Source organism: Mauremys reevesii, linkage group 2, assembly GCF_016161935.1.
Source record: "Mauremys reevesii isolate NIE-2019 linkage group 2, ASM1616193v1, whole genome shotgun sequence".
NCBI lineage: Eukaryota > Metazoa > Chordata > Testudines > Geoemydidae > Mauremys > Mauremys reevesii.
In genome coordinates, this window is record NC_052624.1 from 167,729,497 (window position 1) to 167,751,467 (window position 21,971).

The window sequence follows — 21,971 nt, forward strand, 5'->3', positions numbered from 1 at the left end:
AAAACAGTAAGAAAGCAGCAAGAGCTGCTGTTGTCTACACAGTGGGTTAGTGTGTGACAGGCTGGTGCACTCTAGATTCATACCCAGACTTGCTGCACACTAATTCACTGGATTAGATAAGCCCTTACTTCCAGATCCTCTCCCCTCACTACCTTTTGAGTTCAGTACGCTTTCTTCTGACTCAGTATTTGGTTGCCTTGTAAGGTGGTGAAGTGAGATGTGAGTGACTGTGTGTAGAATTTAGAATTTTGAATCTTGCCTTTCAGTAAGTCAGACTCCCAGTATTTTCAGTTTCTCACTTTGTCCCCTGAAGTATGTACGGGTATCTGCTCAGGCAGTCCAGCCAACGATAACTATGGTTCTTTGAAGGCTAGCAGAACTGTAAAGGTTTTACTTTTCTGTGCTACTTCAGAGTAAATCACAGCAAGATCACCTTTATTGTTTTAGACACCATAATAATAGCACTAGCTCTTACATAATGCTCGGTAGGTCTCAAAAGATTCTTCCAAAGGGGTCAGTGTTGTTATCCCAGTATAACAGTAGATAAGATAAAAGACCTGAACCATCCTGTTTAAAAGTATCCCAAAGAAGAGAGAAGAATAAAACAGTTAAAACTGAAGTAGGTCAGGATCCTGAATCTTTTCATTTTGACCCAACCATTGGGGAATAGCTTAATTGGAGAGCAAAGTTTCTTTTCCTCTACCCTGCCAGAAGGGAGTGTGTAGTAACTGTGTACTAGCAACTTTTATTTTTTCCCTCCCTTTGCAAGATTGAATGTAATTAGGAGGCTGGTGCCAGATGAAGTAGACTTCCTGCATCATGTGACACAATTAGACCTACGAGACAATAAACTCTGCGAACTAGATGCAACAGTTTTCAACAACATTGAAGTGCTGCACTGTGAACGAAACCAGCTGGTGACCCTCAAAATCAGTGGATATTTTCTCAAAGCTCTTTATGCCTTTTCAAATGGTAAGGCTGTTTTCAAGGCTATCATGTTGAGGTCTGTCTTTTCATTACCTGGTTTTCAAACAGCCGAATGAATGCTTATTAAATGGAATACACATAATTGGGCTTAATCAAGGGATCTGTTGACGTGACCTTTGGGTAAATGAGAACTTTTACCTATATCATGTTAATGGTAATTTTAAGTTTCAAAAATTATGTTCAAATGACACTCAGTGGCTGACTTGAAGGACACAGCATCATAGAAATTTAGAATGAAGGTTGAAATTCCATTCTTAACCCTCCACAGTATACAATGTCAAAGGGGTCTTGAAAGTGTGAATTACCCTATATGCTATGTGTGTTGTATTGCCAAGGCAAGCTAAGGACGTTGTTTCTCCTTTCTGGAGGTAAGCAGTGTTTTAACAATTGGCCTTTTGGGTGACCTAGTAAAGTGGTATGTATTTTCCTGATCTCCTCAGCAGATCTCCCTGCCTGTGTTGTGGTTAAAAAGTTACAAATCCTATGGTCCGTCAACATTTTGGTTTTTTTTTCCTAATATAGGGTATGCAATATCTTTCACCTAAATAGCTCCTCTGATTAAATTAAACAGGGAATAAAATTAATTGAATGGTCTTTAAAATTATTTATATTAAAAACTACACAATTTCCACTAGTCACTTTGATTAGTAGTTGGTACTGGATACTTCACGCTTTCTGTAGAAAGAAGGCTGTATTTTAATGAAGTCACAGTTTTGAGAGATGTGGAAAGAGTCCAAGGAAGGGTCAGGTGATGTGTCTTCACGGCTACTAAAAGTTAACATGAATACAGCCATGTGCAACGACAGCTGTTGAGAACCCTAGTGGTTGTGACAACTGCTTATTTCAGTCAAAAGTGATAGAAAAGGACTGTTCTGAAATAAAAGGAAGGGACTCCTCACAAGTGGTTCTGGGTGAACCAGCCAACATAACTTATTACTGTGCAATCTCTCTCCTCCTTCCCTGTGCATTTTTCCTACCTCATTTTACTGTTTGTAAGTTATAACTGAAGGTAATGTATTGTGTACGTACATCTTCATTTTAGAACACTCTGTAGGTTTAATTGTAATATGCGTTACTCAGTGAGTTTCAGCCTTCATTCTGAATTGAGAATTTTAATATTTATTGCATAGGTCTTTAGTTTTAAAAACTTTTTATTAAACAAAAAAAAGTGCTTATATTGTTAGTGGTACATAATTGGGCTGCTTAAAAAAGAAAATCCCACAGGAATGCAGATACTCTGACATTGTCACTGAATGCCAAATTGAAGAATGTGCTTCATATCTGTGTGATCTGGTCGAGCACAGCACATCTAAGAGATGACCCATTCTGTTTGGGAGGAGACCATCTGCTCCTAGGTACCCAGTAACAATGATTCTATTCATTAGTGAAAAAGTAGCACAGATTTATGCCTGTCTATGCTATCTTATTAAATAGAAATAGAATAAAGGAAAGAAAGCTAAAGGTTGGAGCTCTGGGTAGGAGGAAGTTGGGAAAATAAAATTTCAGTTAGTCACTTGTTTCCTTTTTTAAAATTAACGAAATACTATCTTAAATGGTTCATTTTTATTATTGTATTAAGTCTGCTACATAGCAAATACACTTCATATGCAATACACTCTGGCACAATCAATAAAGCTACATGATACACTAAATGACTAGTTTGCTTTTCATGAAATTAGTTTTTTTCTTCTCCCAGAACTTGTTCATCTTGATGTGTATCCAGTCCCAAATCATCTGACATCTATGGATATTTCTAGGTAAGAAGGATGAATAGCTTTCTCTTGCTATTTGTAGCATCTACATCAATCAGTTAAGTTCATGTGAAGTAAAGCGAGGCTCACCTGTGTTTTACTGAGCATAAATACAGAATTACGGAAGGGCTGTGATGTTGTCTAAGAGGTTTCAGGAATTTTGAGTTTTATTCCTAGTTCTTCAACTGCACCCTATCTCTGGTCCTATGTACTGGGCATTCTGCCTGTTTCTCTTTAATTTTGTGATAAACCATATTACTGGAGTCACTTACAATTACTTTTGTATAAACTTCATTGGCTAAAAGATTCCCTGTCCAATGTAGATAGGCTGGATTTGTAACAGGGAGGTTTCTTGAGCGCTTCCTCTGTATCAATTTAGTTCTCTATTCAGCTCAATATTTAAAGCATGTGTTCTAGTGGTTTCCTAAACAGGGATGACTTACGGTTGTGCTGCTTTTTCAAGTGCTGGTCCTTATGTGTATTCCACACATGAGTACACGTGCACCTGAGTCCAGCGATTTTAACAAGTGTCCGTTATCATCCGCACATAAGGGCTTGTAGATTTTAAGTAAATGGCCAGTTCCATCCACCAGTGCAGCTCTCGACTCAGTGGTACCGACGCATCCTCCTAAAGAACACAGCATGACCAGAGATGTACTGTTACCATCGGTGCTGACCATCAGAACTCCCGTCTTCTCTGGCCTAGCCCTCCTGAGGGACATAGCTACACTGGAAGATGATAGTACTTTGTTCCTGGGACACCAATCTTACTTACAACCATCAGGCGGGATTGCCCCAGTACTGACAGCTTCACCATTACAAGAGCAATTTTCAAATTCAGACAAATATGATGAGCCAATCCCTCATTCATCCCCACAGAGAGAGAGCTAAGCCTGGACAGGTGAGCCAGGATTTATGGTTGCTACTGTTATGAACGTGACCTCCCTAGGAACCAATAGTTCCCTGTGCCATGGGGTCCCTCTCAAACAGTTGGCCCCTCTTTTTTGCCCTATTGGGGATCGTGGGATCCCTATACCAGACATCTAGGACACACCCAGAAGTCTTTCCAGTCCCCTCCCACTTGCTCCAGCAACTGGTTCCATTGGTGGAGGAGGAGGTGGTTGAACTGGGACGGCAGGTACCAACATTTCTGATGGGAGTTTCCTCTTCCCTGGATGAGATGGTCTCTCCTTCTTGCCCCTCCCCTCCAGATGATCATAGGCAGAACTTACTATGAAGAGCAGCTGGTAATCTCCAGATATCTCTTAAGGAAGTCCAAGACCCACACCATTGACTGTTGGACATTCTGCAGCCTCTGGGGTCAAGTAAGGTGGTTCACCCTGTTAACGAAACGCTATTGGAACCGGTGGCGAGATTGGTCTGGCACACCCCAGCATCCTGCCCCCCACACCTAAGAAGGCTGAGAATTGCTCTTTTATTCCGGTAAAGGGAGCTAAATTCCTGTTCTCCACCCTGTTCTCAGCTCCCTGATGGTACAGGCTGCTATGAAACCTAATAGATCTCAATACTTAGACCACCCCATCAGACAAGGGCTCCAAGAGACTGGATCTCCTGGGGAAAACGTCTTCTCTGTGGGCTTGCAATTCTATCAGTTCCAATTACCAGGCTCTCCTAGCCAGGTATGACTTTAATAACTACTCTAGGTTGCCAGCCTTTCAGGACAAACTTTCCTCTGAGGACAGAGCCCAGTTCCTCTCCTTTCTAGAGGGCGGCAAGCTGCTAGTGAAAATGGCTCTTTGGGATGCAGCTGATGCAGCAGATGCAGTATCCAGCAGCTTGGCCACTGGCATTGTTACAAGGAGGGATTTGTGGCTGCAATCTTTGGGCTTCCCCAAAGAGATGCAGAATATATCAAATATCTTCCCTCTGCGCCCAACCTCTTTAACGCAAAGATTGAATCTCTCCACTCATTAAAGGATGTAAGGCCTATTTTCTGATTCCTGATGATCAACACACCAGCCCCAAGGAGAAAGCACTAAAGACAGACCTATAAACCAAGTCCACCACCTTCTCCTCCTGTGCTTTACTACCAGCATCCTACCAAGCCTCTCACAAGCAACAGAAGACTGAGGTCCTGCTTTCTGGCCCCCTCTACCACCACACCTGTGACCCATTCCTAGCCCACTGCTAGGAGCCTCTTTTGACATTTTAGTTGGGCCAACAGACGCTGCTTGTTAGTCTACAGACTCGGGTGCATGGCGTGCATGTGTACCCATGTGTGGAATACAGATAGGGACCACACATATCGAAGAACCTCCAGTTACAGTAAGTAACCTCCACTTAAGTGCCATTAACTTCATAAAAACTGTTTAAGGCACTTGTAAGCTGTTGAACATTTTAAATGGGAGCATAGCAGTAAATGAGCTAGCCTGGGGCTGTGGCCATCCGTTTTTAGATGTGCAAGAACATAAATCAGCGTAATTGGGTATCTAACCTTAGTGTATGTGCATGAGTAAGTATGATTTACTGAAAAGTGCTGTTTGTAAGAAGTGGAAAACAAAGCATTAGTCATATTGAGGAATATTTGATTTTGCAGTGACTTTGAAACTTTTTTATGACTTCATTTTTGTGTGTTATAATAAATTGGCATACAGTTAAGCAATGGGGCTTCTTTGTTTTTTTTTCTAGAGGAATATGTTTGTTTGATTTGGTATTCATGATTATATTTTTAAGGTAATTGATATTTACCAGAAATATGGGCTTGGTCACTATTTGCTTTTTTGGGTTAAAGATCATTCTTTGAATAAATCCAAAGGGGACTCAAGCACACTGATGAGAAAGGAGTGTTGATTTCTATGCAGTCAAAAATATTGTTCCCTAAACTTAAATTCTGCATGCAGCTACCTTAAATTAGATGCCTAGTTGTGTAGCTGAGTATTCAGTTAAGTGCTCAACAGGGTGTATATCTGTTCCTCCTGTACTAGGTGCTTTTACAGTTGCGAAGAGGGAAAGTATTCACAGTATTTGTGCATGAGTTTGAAAACTTAGTCCTTTCCCCATAATGTTTAGTTTTATAAAATAATTGGCTGCTTTCTCTTCTCTTACAACCAAAATCTTACTGTACTCTGTTTTCTCAATGGTGAGAGGATCTACAGTTCCCACTGGGACCTGTATGTGCAGTAGGCTTCGTGTGTGTTTGTGCATGTGTGTACAGATAAGTTTTTGATTGCGTTAGTAGCAGTCTTTAAGGACTACACCTTAATTTGATTCCTGTGTTCATCTCCATAGAAACCACCTGGAAAGCCTGCCTGAGTGGGTATGTGACAGCAGAAAACTAGAAGTGTTGGATGTTGGCCACAATCAACTATGTGAACTGCCTGCCCGGTGAGTCCTTCAGACCAGGTTACGCAACTTGGGACAGGATAACCTTATTCAAAAATAATTGCTGATTCAGTGTTTAGTGTGTTCCATTGACTGACAAGCTTGTTTTATCTTTTGATTGATTTTATGTTTACCTCCTGAGATGTCATCATGCCATAAGCTTCAGCACGGCCTTTCTTCTTTACTTTCACGCAGAGAACAATGTCTTTGAATTCCAGATAGAAGTTCTAAAGCCGTCTCTGCAGCTATTCAGAGAGGAAAGCTTATTAAATATTTACAACCATAACTTTGCATGATGCTTTATAGATTCAGAAATTAGAACTTAATGCTGTTCCCCTAGAAGCCCCAAACAAGGCTCCATGGTGCAAAGTGTGGTAGAAACAGAGCAAACCCCGCCCCTAAGGACATGACTCACCTAAGGGCTCGGACTGTTATAGGTTTGTACGACAGTCAGCAATATTCTCAGGTAAAAACATGGGCCCTGCCCCTCAAGAGTTAACTTCACAGACAAACACAAATCATAGGGAAGAGAAGAAAGATCTTAATATTTTCATATCTTTTTTGTAAATAGCACCTTGAGACAACGGGAATTAGCTGGCACATGAGTGGAGGTCAGTTTGGAAATCAAAGTGAAAAGTGGGTTTTGCGGAGGAATTAGAGAGAGTGAACACATGTGGCTTACAGGAGGAGGGTTGTCGTTACTGGCATAGGAAGCAGCCTGGAAAAAGACATGGTGAGCGTGGGAGAAGAGAGACAAGCAGCAGCCATGTGGTGAGAAGAGTGGGTGAAGTGATGGCAGTAAGGGGCAGATCCATAAAAGTGAGGATAAGTTCAAACTTCATATGGAAAAAGAGCCATTGTAGCAAAGAAGAGTGTTAGGGAAGCCAGAGAGGAGGTTATTTTAGTCCAGATGAGAACTGTGGTGTGAACCGAGGACTTTGCATTAGAAATAGAAAGTAAAGGCAGAATTTAGAAATATAGGCTGAAAGGAATGAGAGAAGATTGACTTGAGCAACCTATCAGGCTAACGTATATACTGTGAATTCTCTAGAAATGCCTTGTTCACATCAGCTCCAGTTGCCTTTCAGTTGTTGTGTTGTATTTTATAACAGCAAAAACTATCAAGGCATACACAGGGCATCTTTGGAGATGAATGATTGGCTGAAACTAATGACTCCAAGGCACAATCTACATGCATCTTCTTTGCCCATCTTCCCATTAAATACCAGGAAATGTTTTAAACCTCAATAGCTCTTCCTGATAGCATATGCTTAGGTGACTTAGTGATATTATACTTATTGATGGGCCCACCCCAAAACATTGGCTTTGAACATCCCTGAACTTCTGGCAAGTTTGGGCCTGGATTTAAGCTTTGATGCCCATTCCCAAATGTTTATCAACAGTATCAACAAAATCCTCTGGCACTTCGGTATAAATATGTATTTGGAGCATTCCCTACTGCCCCTTTACTCCTTCCTGCTCTCAAAGGAAACCTGGTTGATTTGTTTCCATATTGGACAACAGTGCCAGGACATGCTAAGTGGATGAAGAGCTCACTGTTTGGAGAAAGTTTTAATACTGTAAAAATAAGTGTCCATAATTTGAATAAAGAGAGAGACTAGTGATTTTGCTGGGAGCCTGGGGGTTGCACCTAATTTGAATAAACTGCAGCAGATTGTCATTGCACTTACCTTTTTATAACTGAGATATAGTCCTTCAAGCTGTGGAGATTACACAGTCAAAATGGAGCAGAGTATACAAAGAAATGTAGTGTCAATGTTCCCCCACCTCCGTAACATGCTGGGCTGCCCAGCTCTTTGGGTAATCAGGTAGCTCAAGGAGCAAGCCAAAAAATTCTGCTTCGGTTCTCCCAAAATTGATTATATTTCTTTTTAATTTAGCTTCCACAGAAAATTTTAAATTTTCGACATTCCATCCTGATTTGGGACAGAAACTATTTCCAGTTTTCTTCCACATCCGCTACATTGTTTTGTTGGCCAGCTTTAGTTACTAGCTAAAACATTTTATGTTGACAACATTGACCAGGCCTATGAGAAACAAAAAATAGAAGGAAAATTCCATAATTCTTTTTCTCTTAGAGGCATTTTTGAACAAAATTGAGAGTTAAAGCAAAGCAGAACAAAACTACTAAAATAAATAGGTTCAACAATTTCAGAGATACTTACCCTATTGCTGAGTCGTCTTGGCTAGAGAAAGTGGTGACATTGATTTGTATCCATAATTACATAATGCAAGCCCTCATCTTCCTGAACTGTTGATACTGGCACTCACTTGTAGTGTCTGACTACATCTGTCAAGGGAAAAGCCAGCATACTTAACTGATTACTTTGGCACACTTGCCCAATGACCTACAATGGCACTGCATAATAATAGTTGATGCATTGGGGGTGGAGGGAATGCAGGATTCTTTGCGGATGTATGGGTCTCGTGTGAAGAGGGGGAGGAAGGTTTCCACTAATGCTGAGTAATATGTGAATCTTTGCTTGAAAGCAAGGTCAAAAAGAGGCATAGGCATCTTTTAATTAAAACTGTATAGTCACTGGATGATGAAGCAGATGAAGAATAATCTTTTTTCTTTTGATTTATTCCTGTTTAAAATCAAAACTTGGTCTTTTTTGTGTTATCGGGCTTTTTACGCCCAATATCTAAATTCCTTTAACAATTTTTGTAGGAACAATTAGTGGTTTTGACTTGTAGTTTACCAAAACAAACCTTTTATCCTCGCTCCCCCCCCCCCCCCAAAAAAAAAGGCAGTGAGGGGAACTTTGGGCCATCCGCAGCTTGTAAAGCTCAAGATAGAAAAGCGGATTAGATAAATTTCATTCCCTATAGAACTGGAAAGGAGGCTTTATGTTAGTCTGGTATTAACAAAAAGAAAAATGGAGGTAGGAGGGGAAGTACAGTGGATTATGAGTCAGCACATGATGAGTATAGTGCTGCTACTACTACTTTTCCAGGGTGGTTGGTGTTCTCTCACTTTTTTTAATCCTTCATTATCTGGAGAGATCCCACAGGTTCAGCTTTCTGAAGTCACTGCTGTAATTACCCACTTCACCAGTGACACACTGTCTAGGAATAGCCTGTGGAGTGATTTGATTCCTTGTCCCTTCTCCTCCCCCAAATCTCTCAACATTCATCCATTTTCTGAGAGGTTGGTGAGGTGTGGGAAGACTCTTGTGGATTATTAAATCCACTCTTCTGCTAATCAGTTGTTTATGAGCCAGTTTTTGAAACAAGAATTGGGTCCCCTATAAAGTAGTAGTTCTCAGTGTGTCCTTATCTAATTTAGATTTATTAATTTTTGACATTTTATTTTTTTAAGGTTGTTTTGCAGTAGCAGTTTGCGTAAGCTGCTGGCAGGACATAACCAATTAGGAAGACTACCAGAGAGGTTTGAACGAACGCAACTAGAAGTCCTGGATGTGCAACACAACCAGCTCCTTGAGCTCCCATCGAATCTTCTTCTGAAAGCAGACAGGTAAATAAAAAAAAATATTTTTTACATGACAAACCTGTTTCATTTTATTTCTTAGTTGAAAGGGTAATCTGAGGGTCTCTTAAATTGAAAGCTGTGGGCCTTCTGTGCTAAGAACAGATGTCCTGTCTAACCTGCTAAAACATAAGTAATTTTTTAATTCTGGTTTTCTGCTCTCATATGCTTTTTTTGTCACTAAGCTCCCACAGTACCTCTACCTACAAAGTAACGTGTGCCATTTTTTGCTATACATTCCCAGATATGTTAGCAGCAATTTCTAAATAAATTTTAACCCAGAGTGTGGAAGCTTCTATGTGAATCAAAAGCAAAATGTATTAATTCCTTTCAAACAAAATAAAACCTGTCACATAAGATTGTAAAAATAACTGACAGTGGTTTCTTCTGTTCCTGCTTCTGAAATTTTCATACCTTTGAGTGTTTGTCACTAATTTATTTGGTGACATCACTTGATTTGATTTCCTCTCCCCCCGCCTTTATTTCTGTGCTGCAGCTTTACATGCCTTGGAGTCTTTGTAATTGTGTTTATGAATCTGAAGACACAGACTTCAAAATCTACTTTAATTTGTGTATGGTATAGAGGCACGAAGAAGTATTTTTAAAACATATTTGTAGCATCTGAGTGAGGCAGATTTAGAGGCCTTCGATGGGACAACCTGCTTAGCTTTTTATATTTCTCGTACCTTCATGATTCAACAATGGTCATAGGCTTACTGGTGATATCAATGCTGCATGTAATTTGACATGCAAGACTCTTTAGTTCATTTTCTAAACTATGACAATAGAATGCACAGCTACTGGCTCTCCTTGGGTGGGAAACCGCACTGTTAATCTCACTGTCATTATTTAGACAAGACTCATCACCAAAAGATTGGTAATGAGTCAGTCAGAGGGATGCCCTTATTTTATGCTGTAAATCTTTTATGAAGGCAGTGTTATGTCTTCATTTTCAAGGGCTCGTTGTGTGAGGGTTATAATGCTACAGGTTTGGTTGGAGATGCAGTTTGCATATAAATTCTAAACTTCAGTAATTTGCTGTGGGAAAACTGTCCTTTAGACTAAAACTTGTAATGCCAAAAGGTTAATTTTCATTAGGAAAGGTTTCTTCTGTTCAAGTTGCCCAAGCATAGAACTTCCTTCTTCGTGGTTTTAAGGAATCTTTCAAATATGCTTGTGCTGGGAGCTGAAATGGAGTTTTGATTTTAAAAGTTTGCTGTCCATATTCAGCACTATGTACGTGTCAGGTTTGCTCAGTTTATTCCAATGTAGTTGTTTGATATTATGGCTGAAATTTTGCAGCCCTCAAACACACATTAACAAGTTGAGAAACATAACAATATGGCTACCAGGGCAACTGTAACTTATTGCAGTAAATTTAACAGCCTGTATAGTAAAGCAAACTATTACCTATATTTTGTGTGCAAAAGGACAAATTTATAGCTGCTGATGCAGGATGACAACTTTGAACTTCCTGTCTTTTGTACATCTAAAATCTCCACCATAACATTGCATGAACATAAAGCCTGACCCTGCAAACATATTCATAAGCGCTCACAAGAATAGATCCATTTTGTAAAATAAATAAATACCGCCCCCCTCCCCAAACAGGAATATACATTTCTACTCAAGGATTTTTTTGTTTTGTTTTTTTTTAAAGAAAATATACTTAGTCGAGCCTGGAGAGCAAAAAAAGAAGAAATAGAAGTTTCAGAAAGCTACTCACATCTCTGAAGGGGGGGTCAGGGAGTAGGGAAGTAATCCTTTTCTGAATTAGAATTACCATCTGTTAGTCTAGAATGCAGATTAATGCCATTTTGCGGCAAGATAGAGAAGCTGCAGGTGGAGATTGTACCATAATATGCCACACCTTAAACTCAACTGCAAAAACATTAAGTACCATAACATTTGACTGAAATAAACAATCAGAAGAAAATTCAGACTTTAAAGTAAAATGTATATGACAGATTCCAAATGCTCTCTTCCCTTGTGAGCTTACAAGAACTTTAGGTCCCCTCAAGGTTCTGTATCTTCCCTCTACTACCTAGACATCCCAATGCATTGTAAAGGAGCTCTCCTTTAGCGATGTACTAGTGATGTAAAGTATTGTTGCAGGAGATATACACAGGCCTTGTCTACTCTAGAATTTTTCTTAACACCTTTGCAGCTCCACTGTTGGTTGGATCATTTATGTAGACCTATCCTGTTACCATGTCATCTAACCCTACTCAGAAAAGATACAGAAGAGACAATGGTAAAAATGACACTTTGGCTGGTCTATTAGTGCACACACCACTGCTGCAGCAGAGACAGTTGTTGAGAAAAAGGCCAGTGTAGATTAGGCCTCAAATTTGGAGAGTGTGAGCTTGGGTCTTGTCTGGAAAATGCCTTTTTACTTCATGGGTTTTTAAAAACATGAACTGAAAGAATTGTATGGCTGAAATTCACTCAAACTGGTTTGTAGGGCAGCATACCCCTATGACCATGTAATTAAAGCACAGGAGTGGGTGCTAAGACAGCTGGTTTCAAGTTCCAGCTCTGCCACAGTCTTTCTACAGCATATGATGTTGGGCAGATCATTATTCCCCAGAGGCCCTTAATTTCCCCATCTATAAAATGAGACCTACATCCAGGAGTCCGTGGAGATGGATTTTGTTTGTATAGCACTTCGATATCCTCCAAGGGAAGATGATAGAAGATGTGCTTCAGCTCATAGACCTCTCCATCTTCCTTGAACTCCAGCTATCCTTGGGTTTTAGTGGGTCTGAGGTGCCTACTTAATTTTAACACAGCGTTTGTTTTTAGCATCCACAACACCTGGTTGAAAAAAACACAGAAATCAGTGCTTCAATGCATGTTGAAAAACAATAAGATATTTACCAACTTCTGTCTGTGTTTTGCATCAAACCTTTAATGGCATCCTCCTCAAACTCGTACAAAAATTAAAACAAAATTTGTATTCTCAATTGGCAAATAGAGCTTAGGAATGTGATGCACTAGTTTTCATTAAAATTAGTTTTCTATTTTTAAACTATTACAGTATCAGATTTGTGGAGAAACTTCCATTATGTCTATTAGACCATAAGCTCCTGAGGATTTGTCTATGAAACTAAGTTCCCCTGACCAGGACAGAAATTCCTTTTTTTGCCCCAGATCACTAAGTGGCCCCCTCAAGGATTGAACTCACAACCCTGGGTTCATTTGTTCCTGAGAAATGCATCCAACAAGGATGAGAGAGAGGTGGTCCCCAAGGTAGATCAGTACCTTTTTAAACTAAGGTCACATTTTAAATACAACTATGTCACAGAGCTTGGTTACAATTCAGTTCCATATACCTGCTTACAAACTTGGCTCCAAGACTTTCACTTGGTCATGTATTAAGTCTACTCTGTTCTGTGCTACAGATTAGAACTGTGATTAACTATTTGGAGACAACTGGGTTGTAACCAGGTTCACTGATGTTGTTTGACTTATTCCACCATTCAGAATGGTGGGTGTCGTACTCACAGTAACTGTTATTTCACATGTGGGCTCTTAGTACTCTAGTACTAGGTAGAGGTTTTTTTTCCAATGTTTCTACTTCTGAGTAGAAGCCTGTGTGAATTCACATATACATGAATCACTCTGACCAAGTCTCCATCTGTTAGGATGTGGGACAAAGGTTCTTGGCCAGACTTGGGTGTAAAAGATGTGTTTGGCAGCTGTTCTGTTGGAGTATGTAGCGTCAGTGGTGAGTCTAGGGTCGTACATCCGTATACTGTGACAGATGTTGAGGGTAGGGTGTCTATTGAGGGTGATTGATATATGTGGGCTAGTTCTTCAGAATGTGTTCATCTTTCATGTCTGGTTTTAGCTTCATCCGGGTGCTGATCCCACACCAGGGCTGGGTAGCTGGGAAAATATTTGATGAAAAAAAGATACTGCTAACACCTAATATATGCCACTTTCATGCACCGCTGAGTCACACCTTAACACTCCCCATTACTTCCTGGTGCTGTGTATGATCCTAATTCTTGTATCAGGAGGGGGAGCGGGGAATAACAGGTGGAATGATTGATACCCAAACCTTCTGCGCACACATAATTTAACATAGTTTTATCATCTTCCCCTCTCTTCCTATTTCATTACCTGAAGGTGATCAACTGAAACAGATACTCTGGAGACAGGAAGGTAGTTTCACTGGAGGATTAGGGAATAAGAGAATGAGGGACAGGAGAAGGGGAGGTAGGTAAGATGGCAAGAGCTAAGGAAGAAATTAGATGATCTGGATAGTGTACTTTTGGCGGTCCATTGATAGGATGATTCAGAGGGGGATTGGGGATGTACTTTTCCCACCCCTTTCTCAATTAGAACAGTCATGCCAGAATTGTCTGGTTTTGCAAGATTAGTATCAATTTAGTATTTATTTTCCCTGATTTTTCCCTTTTATGGAACTTGTTTCCATTTCACTTCTGTGCTGTTGATGGTATTAGATGTTCATACACTGAGCATTTTTTACAGATACTTAAAATGGTTTCCTTTTCTAACTTGTATCATCTGAGATCTTAATACTTGGGGTACATATTGGCCTAGATTCTTCTGATTTCCGTTTAATTTTGTGCATTTTTTTTTTTGCAGCTATATGACCTGACTGAATGTCACTGTCTGCAAGCTAAACAGGATTGCTTTAATTTAAATTTCCTGTCTTTCTTACTGGATACAATCTTTTTTACCTTGCTATTTTAAACAATTCCATAATATAGCTGTGCATTTCTAAACAGCTACCATGTTACGCTCCATTGGTAGCTGCATTGTGACGTTTATAAAATGTTTCAGAATACTTCGGGGAGAAAGAAGTACTATACAAATCTGAGGGTTCTTTTACCCCAGTTTATTTCTTGAATACAATACAGCTAAATACCAATATAAATATTTTGGAATCTCTTAATTATTTTTCCTAACTGAAGATTTTTTCCATTTCCTGTAGAAGTAGATTTTTAAAATGAAATCACTCTTTTACTTCAAGTAGTTTAACACTTTATGTAAACTGCACACATGTTGAGAGATCTATTTCAGCGGAATCATTGAAGCCCTACCATGATTATGTGTGTTCTCTGGGAAAATTTTATATTTTGCCTAGGTGTGTGGTTGAAAAAAATAAGTGACTTTTTTTATTAAGGTATCAGCCTAATACTCTATAAAACTGAAGGTGACTTGCTCCAGCCAGAGCTGAATGTTTATTACCCCAGAGGAAACCTTGCACTTTGTCAAAGCTACAGAATTCCTGTGTCGCTGCCAGTGACTAAGTTCTTTTTTATCTCTGTAACTGTTGTTAATTCATATTTCCTCGCTATTGTATTCTGGTATATATGATGGTAGTGGAATCAAGTTCTTATGTTGATGTCCTTTTTCATGTGCTTGTGGGGGATGTGTGTGGGGGGCAGAGTCTGAAGGAAAAACAATTAAGTTTGGACTAGGCTTTCATGCTTGACATTCTGGTTCCATCTGATAGTGATATGAGTGGGATATCTGCAGGCACATGGAATGGTTTTTGAATACAGGCACTGGAAAGATGTCAGTGCTTGTATCTAAGTAAATTCCCAGCACTGTGGCTCCAGAGGGCATTGATGGAACATGAAACAAATCTAACGTGGTAGCTGGCAGTGCCAAACCCAGCTGGAGGTTTGAGGATGAATTCTAACAATTCAGGCTATATCTGCACTGCCACTTATGTTAGTAATAGCTTATGTCGCTCGGGGGCATAAATAAGCCCCCCTACCGAGCAACATAAGTTACACCGACCTAAGCGCCAGTGTGGACAGCATGATGTTGGTGGGGAGAGCATCTCCTGCAGACATAGCTACTACCTCTCATTGGGGGTGGATTGATTAAGTTGACGGGAAAGCTCTTTCCCATTGGCTGAGGATGGCTACTCTAGAAAGCTTACAGTGGTGCAGCTGCAAGCTCTCTAGTGTAGCCATAGCCTCAGGATAGCCTTTACTAGGCCCAGTTAGTTAAATCAGCGTGATGGAAATTTATCTGCGGACTCTTATCAGCTTATTTTATGTACAACTAGTTTAGAGTTAGTGTTGTTTTACATTATTTCAAACCATTCATTCATTAACCCTCCCCTCTGAGAATATTGTCCTTATATATATGGGTATGTGTTTGAAAATTGCTGGCAGAGCATTTTTATGAATCCTTCAGTGTCCCAAAAACTAGTATAAGGGCTTGTCTACACTTACATTTTATAGCGCACTAACTTGCCTGCTCGGGGTGTGAAAAATCACCCCCCTGAGCATAGCAAGTCTGAGCACTTTAAAGCGCTAGTGTAGACAGGCTCTGAGCACTCGCACGGCAGAGCTAATCCCCTCGTGGATACCAGGAGCGCTGGGAGAGCTGTCTGCCAGTGCTCGCGTGCGACCACACTCACACTTCAAAGCGCTGCCACGGGAGCGTTCCTGCAGCAGCACTTTGAAGTTTCCAGTGTAGACGTACCCTCAGTTTGGAATGACAGCTTCTAAAGAGGAATGTTAATGAGCAGTGGTGATCTAAGTTATAGATGGGGGAAGGGGGAATGAAAAATGTAGGATCTGATATCCTAACCACAAACGTGGAAACTGTAACTATGTGCACTTGAGTTTAAAAAAAAAAAACCAAACAAACAAAAAAACCACCCAAACCTGTTATATAAAGGAAAGGCAGATAGAACAAATGAGCGTAGATTTGAGGATCCCAATCTTGAGCTTTAGGGAGGGACTGTGCCAGCATTCTTCTTGGCATAGAGGAGCCCAGTCTGTGGAATCCCTAAACAGTGGGAAATGCAGTGTAAATTTTAAAAATGTCAGAATTTTCCAAAGAACAGAAATTCCAGTTTCGACCAGCTCTACTGCCTTAGAATTGCTGCGTGCAAATAGCTTAACCTCTCTACTTTAGGGTTTCTGCATAGTTACTGTGTTTGGATTCATGCAGTAATATAGACCTTTGCTACAGGGGCACTTAGAGCCTTGCATATTACAAGAAATGAAGTAAAATAGCCAGTTATCCCTCTTATGCCCGCAGAACTTGGTCCCCAAGAAAGCACTACTCCTCTCCACAGCACAAGTCAAATCCCCATGAAACCCCACTCTCTGCTGCAGGCCCTGCAAATGTGTGTGCCTGGCATTGTGCTCTGAAAGTCACCAGAACAGTTTTGGACCAGGTGGAGGGCTGAGACAAAGCTGTACTGCCAGACCTCTCTTCCAAGGGGATCAAGCTTGAGTAGTTCTACTGATTGCAACTGTAGTAGTGCAGCACAGGAAGTAGGTGGTTGCTCAGTGGTAAGACCTTAAACCATTTTCAAAACCGACCGTTCAGTAATGGTGGTTGCAGGAATGTTTAGGCTTTGTAAATGTTGTTAAATCACTTATAGCACCTTTAATTTGAGAATTTTTGATCATACCAGAAAATATAGTGGAGAAAAGAGGAGACTAAGAGAATGCTGTTGCCAACATAAGTTGTTACAGTAACGTCTCATATTTTAGCATTAGGTGCGCATTCTTGTGATTTAGTAAAGTAATTTGTTTAGTTCAGTATGCTTATGCTTTGTGATCCATTTTTGAACAGACAGTGTATTTTTGTTTGCTAAAGGATGAAGTCGAGGGTGGGGGGATTTGTTTTAAAAAAAAAACAAAAAAAAAACCTTGCAATCGCAATCTTTTTCCATCAATTATACAGCTCCTCTGAATAACAAATGAGACTGTTGATTTAAGCTGCGTTTTTCTGCGTTAGTGGACTCCTCTGGAATCTGTGTAAACTAGTTAACCTAGTTTCAGTTCTTCAGAGCTCCTGGAGTTTTTTGTTTTAATGGAAAATTTTTAATCCCTCAGCATTGTGTGTGACTTTTCTATAGTGTGTAAACTCTCTTGTTTTCTGTGGACAAGGTTCAACAGGTTGCAGCTGTGAATTCTCTTGGAAATCCGTTTCATTCATTAATAAACCTTAACATTTGGTGTGAATCCCCGTGTAGTTGGACGACTAGAGAAAAATTTATCAATATTTCGTACCTTCCTCATGAAATAAATCAGGCAGTATTGCTTCTTCAGTCAGACACAAATACTTTATTTTTTTAATTTGTGTTCTGTTCCCTTATTTTATGGGTACTGACCTGCTTTCTTGTCTACCAAATTAACATAGTTGATCTTCTGTTTCTTGAAAATAACTTCGACTGTTGCAGCTGTCGTTTTTCATTAGTTGATGAGAACAGTGCGGTTTGATCTCAAGAGCCTGGATGCTGTATATTTGCACACACAAACACCCTCATTCTTTAGCAAAGTATGCTCCCGAAGGCAGTCTCTATGTAAAGTAAATAGTGGGATAAAAGTTCTTCCATTTCTCGTGTAAAATATATGTGGCATTAAGATATTTTTCAAATAAAAATTGTATCTATTTGCCAGATATCCCTTGAGACTACTGTATGTATCAATCTAGCACTAAAATTATTTAAACAAATGAGTTCCTTGTCTACAGATCTATATAGGTGTAAAACAGGCAGTGCAACCTTCTCCACACCAGTGTCGATTGTATCTCATCCCAGGGCTGCAAAAGCTTTTTTGAGGGAGGGAAAAGGACTCATTTTTCCTGCTTATTCAGTCCTTGGCCTCTCATCTAAGACTGCAGAAATAATTAAGAATGCCAACTACTTGGCTATGAGCACTGAGGGGAGAGGCAGCCTGGTCTGGGGATAAGATGTACCTATCCATCAAGAACTAGACACATAGGCCACCAAACAAATGTATAATAGTAACCACTTCTTGTTGCTATTAGTATCTGTCAGATTTTAAACAATGATGTAGAAGTGAAAAGTTTCAACTCCTAAGACACCCAGCCCTTATTGCCAGGTGTACATCTTTGCTATTTACCTTGCATATTTGTGTAACCAACTTTTCCAAGCTGTAAATACAGGTTCCATAATGTGTTTCATACTGTACATTAGAAATGCCATCTGTGGTCCAGTGAGTACTACTAGAAAATGCTTTTTTATCTATGCCACCTCCAAGAGCACAAAGTCTCTCACTACTTAATTTAACGATTTAAATGGAAATTTACTTTACATGTATAAAACTAAACTGTCTTCTGCCCACTTCCAGCAATTTTCTGCTTCTGAATGTAACATTCTGTAAATCTCTGGTGGTGGTGGTGTTTATAAATGAAGACAGATGAACAATACAGTAACTCTTAACTACATGTACAATCTTGTTTTGCAGCTTGAGAAACTTGAACGCCTCTGCCAACAAACTAGAAACACTTCCTCCGGCCACCCTTTCTGAAGAGACCAACAGCATCTTACAGGAACTTTATTTGACCAATAACAACCTCACAGATAAATGTGTGCCCTTGTTAACGGGCCATCCACATCTGAAGATCCTGCATATGGCCTACAATCGGTTACAGAGCTTTCCTGCGAGGTAAGTAACTTCTTAGTGCTGCTTGTCTCTTTATTAGAAAGCAGTCTTAAGTGGAAAATGCGGAGCATATTTTCATAGCAAGGTTTTGTTCACAAATTGGAGTGTTGCATTTGTTTTTTAAGCGCATGTGCGTGTTGCCTGTGCAGTGGTGGGTTTGTCCATTGCCACTTGAATGTATGTAACTACATGCTCTCGTGTTGTACACAGGAATGGAATGCACTTTGTATGTTAATGTGTGCATTTATCTCTAGAGATTGTGTGCTAGTCTCAACTAAGGAAAGTCAATGCACTCTCCTGTCGCAGCCACGTTATGGAAATCTGGAAGCTGTTTCCCACATAGTTAGCATAACTTGATCACTTTACACACACATACTGAGGCCTTATCTACATGGCAAAATTGACCACAATAGTTATTCCAGAATAGCACATCACGTGGATGCTTATTTTGGAATAAGAGTGCCTTTTTCCAGATTAGAGTAATGCATTTTTGAATTGGATTAAACTAAAACAGAAAAAGACACTCTGATTGTGGAATTAGTGTCTGCACGGAGAGCTAGTCTGGATTATCTATTGTGCTTAAATTCACACCCTACTTTGATCCAGAATCTCTCTTAAGTGTGGACAAGCCAAGTGTAAGGCTGGGGATGCCACCAGATTCAAGAAGGTATATTACATCTGTCATGATATGACATTTTGCACAGCCAGGCTACTGACACTGATGCCCCATCTCTCCCCTTCCTTCAAATTCTTTCCTTCCTCCTATTGGTACGAAGGCAATACATGCCGCCACTCCCTTGCACACTACTTTCAGGGAGTAACAAGTAGGAGGGGAAGTGAGAATACATGTTGCTCTACAGAGAGCAACAGAATGAGGGGAACTTACCAAGCATTCTGCGAGAGGGAATGCAAGCAGGATGCCAGGGGAAAGGTAAGGAAAGAGCATAGAGTAGGAAAAGAAAAAACTAATACTAAAAGAGGAAAATATGAACAAAAAATAGAAATAAACACCAGGAATTTTTAAATTAAGAAATTAACAATACAAAATAGAACAAATGAGATCTTATGATGTGACCTTGCTGACGTGACATGATAGGAGAGATGGCAAACACTGATCTCTTACAACAGTATGGGCCTACAATTTAAAAAAAAAAAAACTGCTAAGCTTAAAATTTAAAAATAACAGTACATATAAAAAAAAATTCCTTAATCTCCCTTCTTTCTTTTCATAGTAAAATGGCCAAGCTTGAGGAATTGGAAGAAATTGATATTAGTGGGAACAAATTGAAAGCCATTCCAACAACCATTATGAACTGTAGACGTATGCATACTGTGATTGCTCACTCCAACTGCATTGAAGTCTTCCCAGAAGTCATGCAACTTGTTGAAATAAAGGTATGGAATGGATGCGTTTTAAAAAAAACACCACACACACACACACACACACACACACACACACACACACACACGTTTTGAAAGGATTCTGGGTGCTAGAAATAGTGTGAATAAAATGCCTCAAGAATGAGACCCTCATCGTAGTACAGTGTGTTTGTAACCAGGCTATGTTGTGTCCTTAAGTTTGTCACAGCACACATGTACTAGTCGTATATGTGAATCCCAAATCCATCATGCTGCCTAACTCCTACAGAGTTTTACCTTCTGTTGAAATCTGGGCAACTTTACTGTCATGGGGGACACCATGCCAGAGGACATGAGGAATTCACTTTGGAATGGTCTGCTCCACAGGGCAAGGAAGGAAGGACCTGCTAACTAGGCACTTTTAGCAGGTCCTGTCTTCTCTACAAAATAAGTATTAATTGTCTTCCTGTAACCAGGTTGTATATGTCATGAGTCAGTACTTGTAACCATGACAGCTAACCATGTATGGAAATGAATAATATTTAGAGCCAGCCGTATAACTAACTGGTTTAAAAATACCTTTAAAAGCAATAGAGCAGGCAAGACTTAAAGGGTAGTGATAGTATTCCAGAAGAGGAAAGATCTGGCAAATTATTTTGCAATCATCAGTCTCGGTAATATTTTGAAAATTACAGCTCAAGAACACACAGCTTTTTAAAATTTTTGTGTTTTGCTTAAAAATAAGTAATACAAACCTGAGTTTTCCTTAAGAGATTCTATCTTTGGAGGAATGCAACAATTGAACGTGTTCAGGAAACTATTGCTTGCCTCTTGTAAACTAAAATTTTGTCTCTTTTCCAGGCCATAACACAGAACTCTAACAGGTCATGTGCTAATTATCCAAGTAGAAAATATTTAAGGTATAATATTAGGGCTCTCAATCGCAGTTAACTCAAGCGATTAACTCAAAACAAATTAATTCGATTTAAAAAAATCACGATTAATCCCAGTTTTAATTGCACTGTTAGTTAATAATAGAATGCCAGTTGAAATTTATTATAAATATTTTTCTACATTTTCAAATATATTGATTTCAATTACAACACAATACAAAATGTACAGTGCTCACTTTATATTGTTTTGATTGCAAATATTTGTACTGTAAAAATAGAGTATTTTTCAGTTCACCTCATACAAGTACTGTAGAGACAGCTCTTTATCGTGAAAGTGCAACATACAAATGTAGAATTTTTTTTGTTACATAATTCACTCAAATAAAACAATGTAAAACTTTAGAGCCTACAAGTCCACTCGGTCCTACTTCTTGTTCAGCCAATCACTAAGACATACAAGTTTGTTTACATTTACGGGAGAAAATGCTGCCTGCTTCTTTTTTGTAATGTCACCTGAAAGTGAGAACAGGCATTCACATGGCACTCTTATAGCCAGCATTGCAAGGTAAATAAGTTTTAAATTGTTTTATATTTGAGTGCAGTGTTGTGTATTAAAAAACAAAAATCTACATATAAGTTGCATTTTCACAATAGAGATTGCACTACAGAACTTAGGTGAATTGAAAAATACAATTTCTTTTGTTTG

General features: G+C 39.5%; 1 protein-coding gene across 1 annotated transcript in view; it reads left to right on the plus strand.

Moving 5' to 3' along the window:
* The window catches only part of PHLPP1 (PH domain and leucine rich repeat protein phosphatase 1), a 222,015-nt gene that overhangs the window by 173,181 nt on the left and 26,863 nt on the right, over nt 1–21,971 (plus strand). Inside the window, exons 7-12 of the mRNA XM_039526307.1 lie at nt 770–972; nt 2,684–2,744; nt 5,988–6,083; nt 9,424–9,579; nt 18,816–19,016; nt 20,246–20,408. Coding sequence (XP_039382241.1) covers nt 770–972; nt 2,684–2,744; nt 5,988–6,083; nt 9,424–9,579; nt 18,816–19,016; nt 20,246–20,408 — 880 coding nt within the window. The remainder of the gene's footprint in view (nt 1–769; nt 973–2,683; nt 2,745–5,987; nt 6,084–9,423; nt 9,580–18,815; nt 19,017–20,245; nt 20,409–21,971) is intronic.